The sequence below is a fragment of the Neomonachus schauinslandi genome, chromosome 5, assembly GCF_002201575.2.
Source record: "Neomonachus schauinslandi chromosome 5, ASM220157v2, whole genome shotgun sequence".
Lineage (NCBI taxonomy): Eukaryota > Metazoa > Chordata > Mammalia > Carnivora > Phocidae > Neomonachus > Neomonachus schauinslandi.
This window is the reverse complement of record NC_058407.1, coordinates 18070926-18078475: the sequence shown is the minus strand read 5'-3', so window position 1 is coordinate 18078475 and position 7550 is coordinate 18070926. Positions and strand designations below refer to the sequence as shown.

The following is a 7550-nucleotide window of genomic DNA, read 5'->3' as shown; positions in this document are numbered from 1 at the left end:
TTTCTGTGCATGTGTACACAAAAATAAAAGTTTCGGAACTTTTTGGTGTTTTCTGTTCACATTTTGGTGTAAGAGAGTGGAGGGGCAAGAAAAGCAGTACTTCCTCCTTTGTTTTGCTAATAGTTTTATAGGAGTTTTACTGTATTTTTTAATGAATTTTCTCTTTTACTTGCTATCTGCGGTGATAGTAACAATAGTATCTCAGTGTGCCCATGCCGACAGGATACTGACCTTCCCAGATTTCTGCTGATCTATTTCCCGGGAGAGATGAAGTGCGTTGATCATTGGCGATCAAGTTGTAATAGTTAAGAAATTTTGTGATTGGAGACATTCTCTACAGATACTTCATATCTAGCAGAAAATAGTATTAAAGAGCCTCATACTTGTAGAGTGAGCTTCAAAACCAAGTATAACTACTGTTGTATTATCTTCTGTGTAAGTCCACTTACCTAACACTGCCCAATAAAAAAAGGCATGCAGTAGGCCCTCAGGAAATACTAATCCATTATCTACGTAACATTAAAAACATTTAGGGCAAAAAATACAGTAATGTGTTTTTGGAACTAAGGACATATTTTTTAAAAATTTCTAGAAAAGTTTGAACTTTTCATTTCTTCCACTGTCAGCATGTTTGAATGTTACGGGCCTCTTGGTGTATGTTTATCTGTTCAAGTTATTCCAGGGGCAGGTGGTGGTGTTACCAGTTATTAGAAAGGAAAACAAACAGTTTCGAAGTTTCCTACACTGACTAGCTGTGTATTTCCAACAGCCATTTACCTAAACTGCCCTGTGAAAAAGGGATAAAAATAATAATTAATATTTCATAAGATAGTTATAATCATTAAATGAGATAATCCATGCAGAGGGCTTCACACATAGTAATTGCTTGATATGGTATTTACCCATAATTTTTTAAATATCGTAAATCTTTTTTTTTTTTTGTACTTTCAGGATAAAATGTAGACTACCATATCGATTTATGGGGCAAAAACCTTTGATCTATATGGAAATAAACTGAACTCTCATTTTCACAGGGAAGTGTCTGTTTATGTCAGGCCTGAGTGAGGTCCAGCTGAACCATATGGATGATCACACTTTACCAGGGAAGTATGGTATTGGATTTACCAATATGGTGGAAAGGACAACACCAGGCAGCAAAGATCTTTCCAGGTAATTACATTTATTTTTATAGGTTGGAACCTGTTCGTGCAGATGCCTTATATACCCTTGGAATACTATATGTACCTAGTTCAAGCTGAGCTTAACAAATACATGAATCGATCTTTTATTCACAGCTATCTGAATTTAGCATATTATAAATATTGCCATACTTATATTTTGACTACTTTTTAATTCAATTTTAGTAAAGAATTTCGTGAAGGAGGACGTATTCTAGTGCAGAAATTACAGAAATATCAGCCACGAATAGCAGTGTTTAATGGAAAATGTAAGATTTACTTTTAAATTTTATCATTTTTCTTTGCTAACATTATGGGCAATGTAAATATGTTTGTATTTCATTTTAGGTATTTATGAAATTTTTAGTAAAGAAGTTTTTGGAATTAAGGTTAAAAACTTAGAATTTGGACTTCAACCCCATAAGATCCCAGACACAGAAACTGTAAGTCCTTAAAATTACATTTGTAAATCAGCTAAATATGAATTTTTTTCTAGCTAGCTTCCCTTTTTTATTTGTCCTATCCATTGTAATTGATGCCATGAAAAAAAAACACTGGATTTTGTTGAGTAATAGTTATATATCAACTCAAACTAGTAGTTGCAAATTAATTCATGTACTGTTATTTAAAAAAAAAAAAAAGAAACATTTGTCAGATAAAATGTGTTACTGATGTTATTTGGCTAAAATATTGGAAGGAGCTAGCTAGCATACACTCAGAATCTATTTAATGGCATATTCTTACCAAATTCAAGTAGATTAGCCCTTATTCAGTATGAAACAAATATGTAAATATGGACATGCTCCCGATTAGTAAAACTGCTCATCACCCTCCTGCTTGTATATCTTAGCCCAGTTTCATTTTAGAGCCATATAAATAGTATACAGCTCAGTTGCAGACAGACGTCCGGCCAGTCTGACTGGCACGTGATACTATTTACTATGGCCTGTACATGAGGCATCATGAAGTAACGGTGGTTTTCAAACTCTGTCATTTCTACAGAGCTTCTGCAGACATGTGGTTGAAATTTTGCTTCTTAAATATAAGTTTTGTTTTAAGTTTTGTTTACAACTTTTTAAAAAACAACATACATGCATAGACCCATGTGTTCTAGACAGTACTTTAAATGATGGAGAAGCCAGTGTGCCACCAGGTTTTTGTGGAGACCTCAGAATAAAGTTTCTGCCACTTACATTTGAACTTCTCCTTTAAATTTCTTCTGTTTTTAACTTATTTTAAATATGTGATTGATAAAGTAGGTGATAGCCCTGGTCTTTCTTTAAACCGAGGCCTACACTTGTCTACTTTGGTAAAATTGTATAGCGGAGTTCATGGCTTTCTATAAATTCCTGCATTATTGTCCCTTAAGAGCCAGATGAGGCTCAAGTACATCTCTTGGATATATGTGGCCGTAATAGTGCAATACTAAGTGAACTTGAATCATCACGACAGGTAGTTTTACCTCTTATAATGAGCTGGGAGTACTTGTATCTTTTAAAATTTATTCTTTGTTGTGAAATACAGTTATTGATGATGTTAGTGATTCAGCTCTGAAACAAGAAACTACTTTTTTGGGACACCTGGGTGGCTCAGTCGGTTAAGCATCTGCCTTCGGCTCAGGTCATGATCCCAAGGTCCTGGGATCGAGTCCCACATCGGGCTCCTTGCTCAGCAGGGAGCCTGCTTCTCCCTCTCCCTTTGCCCCTCCCCCTGCTCGTGCTCGCTCGCTCTCTCTCTGACAAATAAAAAAAAACCTACTTTTTCAAATTTCTGGATCTTTTTTTTTTTTTTAAGATTTTATTTACTTAGAGAGAGCGCGCATGAGCAGGAGCAAGGGAGGGGAAGTAGAAGCAGGCTCCCCTCTGAGCAGGGAGCCCAACTCGGACTTTGATCCTGGGACTCCAGGATCATGACTGGAGATTAAGCAGATGTTTAACCAACTGAGCCACCCAGGCACCCCTCTGGATCATTTTATTTTATTTTATTTATTTTTGAAAAGATTTTATTTATTTCAGAGACAGGGGGGAGAGAGAGATAATGGAGAGCACACAGGCATGAGCAGGGGGAGGGCCAGAGGGAGAAGCAGACTCCCCGCTGAGCAGAGAGCCTGATACAGGACTGTATCCCAGGACCCTGAGATCATGACCTGAGCCTAAGGCAGATGCTTAACCGACTGAGCCACCCAGGCGCCCCCCTCTGGATCATTTTAATTGAAGAATATCTTGGGATGGGAAAATGTGCTATTATAAAACCTGGTAGCATTTGCACCTACACATCTTTGAGTCAGGAGTTTCTAAATGCCTTCTAAACAAAACTAAATAATTTGTTTCTGTAATGTTATGGAGGTCAATATAGAAATTGCAACTGGAAATTCCATAGTCTACCAGCTTCACTCTTTGATATATATGTGATATATGTTGTATTCTATGAAGGACAGTTTGTTGTCGGTATCCCAAATGATAAATGCAAATGTCTTTCTCCTTAGTCCTTCCAATTCTAGGAATTTATCCAGCAGATATGCTCACACATACTCAAAATCAAATTTGTACAAGGTTTTTCACTACAGCTTATAATAAAAAAAAGACTGGAAATGACCTGAATGCCCACAGCTGGGCCTTGGTTAAATAAATATACAAGTACTACACAGCTATAAAAAAGAACGTCTTTTTACTCTAATATAGCTCTCTGGTACAGAATTATCTCTGAATATTCTGTCGAGTCAAAAAGCAAGATATAGAATAGGGAATAGAGAGCATGTTACCATTCGTGTGTTTTTTAAAAAGGGTGCAGGAGAGTACATATATTAGACACATTTGATTGTATATTCATAGAATACCTCTGGAACCAGCAACTTTGATTGCCCTGGGAAGAGAACTAGGTGGATAGAGATAGCATTGGGAGGGAAGACTTTCAATGTATACTTCTGTGCCCTTTTGTACCTTTAGAATTGTGAACAGTCTTGTCTATTAAAAAGACAAGGCTATTAACTGATAAATGAACATGGGGCAAACGTCTCATCATTTTTGATTTATTGACTTTGTGATAAGTAAATTTTACAAATTTGAACTCAAACACAACTACTTTTTTTGAGTTTGCATGTATTAATTTTGTGATAAGCATCATTATTAACCTAGAAAAAGAATTTTTTTCCTCTCTATGTGAGTGGATTTGGTAGACTTGTAAGATTTATGTAACTATAAAATTTTATAATTCTAGCTCTGCTACGTTATGCCATCATCCAGTGCAAGATGTGCTCAGTTTCCTCGAGCCCAGGACAAAGTTCATTACTACATTAAGCTGAAAGACTTGAGAGATCAGTTGAAAGGCATTGAACGAAACACAGACGTTCAAGAGGTGCAATATACGTTTGATCTACAATTAGCCCAAGGTGTGTTCCCGTTTTCACCCCATTTATTCATTTCATGGATCTGTACATTACAGAAAGCATGTTGTGGATTTAAAAGCAGGAGAAAAGAAAAGTTATATTTGCAGCCAAAATGCTCTGACAATAGACATTAGTCACTGTTAAAAAATCTCCTTTTACCAAAGTCATCCGATGTGGGTACTCCTGCAGATGTTGAGGATACAAGAAACATCATAGCCCACCTGAAATTAAATCTAATAGGCTTTTACAGTTCCTATGAGTTAATTTAGTATATGTTATAAAGAGTTTAAAAGATAGCAAAAGATAGATCTCAGTATACGTGAACTAGAAAAAGATTTGTTCGTGATGATTTCTGAATAAAGCTATTTTCAAAACGATTGTATAAAATCCATTTTAAATCCCTCTTACTCTCCTCACAGAGGATGCAAAGAAGATGGCTGTTAAGGAAGAAAAATACGACCCAGGTTATGAAGCAGCGTATGGCGGCGCTTATGCAGAAAATCCGTGCAGTGGCGACCCTTGCAGCTTCTCTTCTAGGGGGCTAAGTATGTTCCCCTCCATATGTGCCTTCCTTTCAAACGCTTGGTTTTGTCAGGACTGGGGGAAAGGGGTGCTTTTTTGTTTTTTTTTTTAAGAGAATGAATTATTGAAGCTTAGGAACGGGACCATGAAAATCTTTTCAGTGGCCAGTAGTGAAAATGTGGTGGTTATCTGATGTTCCACCACACGCGCGTGTGCAGCTGATTTTCTCTAAGTCACCGAGTCATCCTAATCGCATTCCCTCCATGAATAACAGTTGAGGGATTCTCAGTCCTGTGTCTGCCGAGAGAACAGGGATTTATCATTGTAATCAAGATGCTTGTGTAACTATTTTAATAGCAGTTTCCCTTCACTGGACTGCTCAGACCTCCTAGTTGAATCCTGTAACGTTCTTAGATAGAATAAACTAATCCTAACATTCTTTTCCCCCTGGCAGCTGACAGTGGAGAATCAACTTTCGGTGACATTCCAAATGGGCAGTGGATGACCGAGTCGTTTACAGACCAGATTCCTTCCTTTCAAAATCATTGTGGGATGCTGGAACAAGAAGAAGGAAACCACGCTTAAGAGTGGTGTTTCTCAGCTCTACCTAAATGCTGCAGTTTTAATGCAGTTGTCAAGAAGTGGCCCTCAGTTTGCTGAGGCATTTTATTAGTATTTTACTCTTTGATATAATGATAGTACAGTTGTGTGGTAGAATCAACTGTATGAACCTAAGTAAGTTGGGAAAGAAAAAGTAGGGTTTTTGTGTATGAGTTTTTGTATTTGAATTAACCATCATTCCAGCTTTTTATAAACTATACTTCATTTATGAAGAAATTGATTTTCTTTGGGGAGTCACTTTTAATCTGTAATTTTAAAATGAAACAGACTGAATATTTATACTTGATTATTAACTGTGCATAAACCCAGATAGACATTATTCCTTTTATGCCTAAGAAGGGCATGCTAATAATAATTACCACTGATAAAGAGGCAAATGTGTTCGTTTTTGTACATGAAGTTAACCCACAGTGGAGGCTCATTTGGTAGTTTTTAGCGGTGTTTGATGGGCTCCCTGAGTCATATTTACACTCACACCTCTTTGCCTCACTAATGGGGAGTGTTTGTGAGAGATGCCCAGCAGTAGAAATGTAAAGTGTGGCCTTCCAGCAGCAAGGCTAGCCTGGCCTTCTCTGACGGGGCACCAAGGCCTGACTTTGACCTCCTCACCCCGGGTGTTAATCCTCTAGGACAGGTAGAAACTGTTGTGCTGGGATGGTAAGTTCCAGAGAATGCAGTAGACCTTTTTTAAGTTTGTTACTTCTTCCTCTGTGTTTTACTTGAGAGACATACATTTGATAGGGAAGGAACTGAATTTTTTGTACAATATCTATCACCATTCTAATTTTATCCTCCTCGGCTTTAAGGGTATAATGTGGAAAGTGGTGAGAAATGAACTCTTAGGTGGAGCAACAACATGCTGGAGATGTTTGATAATCTGATTTAAATTGGTGCTTTATATGTACATGAGGTGTATTAAAATAACAGAATTCTTCTTGCTAGGTATATCTAATCAATAATTTAAAAAATCTCTATATCATTGTCTGTTACTGTGGACTAAGTGAGCCTCATGGCGGGGTTAGTTTGAAGTAACGTACCTTTGTGATTTTATGCCTTTTCCATGGTGCTACAGAGTCCAGACTACTAGGCCTGGTGCATAGTAAAGCTGGGTATTCAGAAATGCCATTTGCAATTACTCCTGGTCACTTCTGAATATCCTGATTTCATACATACCCAGGGAGCATGCTGTTTTTCAATATGAAAATATTTATGAGGTTTTTTTTTTCCTAAGAGATTATATGGCCTGTTCTCTGTATAATAAGAGAAACAACGTCTTGTGAATCTTAACATGCTTTTTAGCTGTGGCTATGATGGATTTTATATATCCCTTAGTCTAGTTCAAGCTGTGTAAAAGTTATTCAGCCCATGTTATTTAACTCATGTACTGTACTGCTGTTTACACAGATGTTTTATGCGGGTGCTTGGAAGTGCCTTGCATCAGGGATTAGGAACAATTGAATTATTTTTTCATGGGACTGTGTAAAGCATGTAAGTAGGAATTGCTTTGGTATATAATGATTGTAGCCTTACAATAGATTTTTTTTTTTTTTGAGTGGAGAAAATACCCTTTAAATTATGATGGACACTCATTAGAGAGGGGGTTTGAGGAGTTTCCAAGCATACAATAATGGTGTTTTTCATTACATATGAAAGATGAGTAGTAAATGTTGATCTATCCTATACATGACAATATGGGACTTTTTCATTAAATAATATTGAAAAAGTTTTTAAATTCATTTGAAAGTCTTGATGGTTTTTACAATAAAAATATTAAGAATCATTATCCTAAGTTGCAAGTTTTTCTGCAGTAGGAGTGACTGGTATTCTTTCCCCCTTTACATGTG

At 36.8% G+C, this 7550-nt stretch overlaps 1 protein-coding gene across 1 annotated transcript in view; it reads left to right on the top strand.

Moving 5' to 3' along the window:
- TDG (thymine DNA glycosylase) overlaps nucleotides 1–7531 on the top strand; it is a 24954-nt gene extending 17423 nt beyond the window's left edge. Inside the window, exons 5-10 of the mRNA XM_021687583.2 lie at nucleotides 1035–1170; nucleotides 1365–1447; nucleotides 1527–1621; nucleotides 4395–4566; nucleotides 4983–5108; nucleotides 5540–7531. Coding sequence (XP_021543258.1) covers nucleotides 1035–1170; nucleotides 1365–1447; nucleotides 1527–1621; nucleotides 4395–4566; nucleotides 4983–5108; nucleotides 5540–5670 — 743 coding nt within the window. The 3' untranslated portion in view covers nucleotides 5671–7531. The remainder of the gene's footprint in view (nucleotides 1–1034; nucleotides 1171–1364; nucleotides 1448–1526; nucleotides 1622–4394; nucleotides 4567–4982; nucleotides 5109–5539) is intronic.
- Nucleotides 7532–7550: the final 19 nt, after the last annotated feature.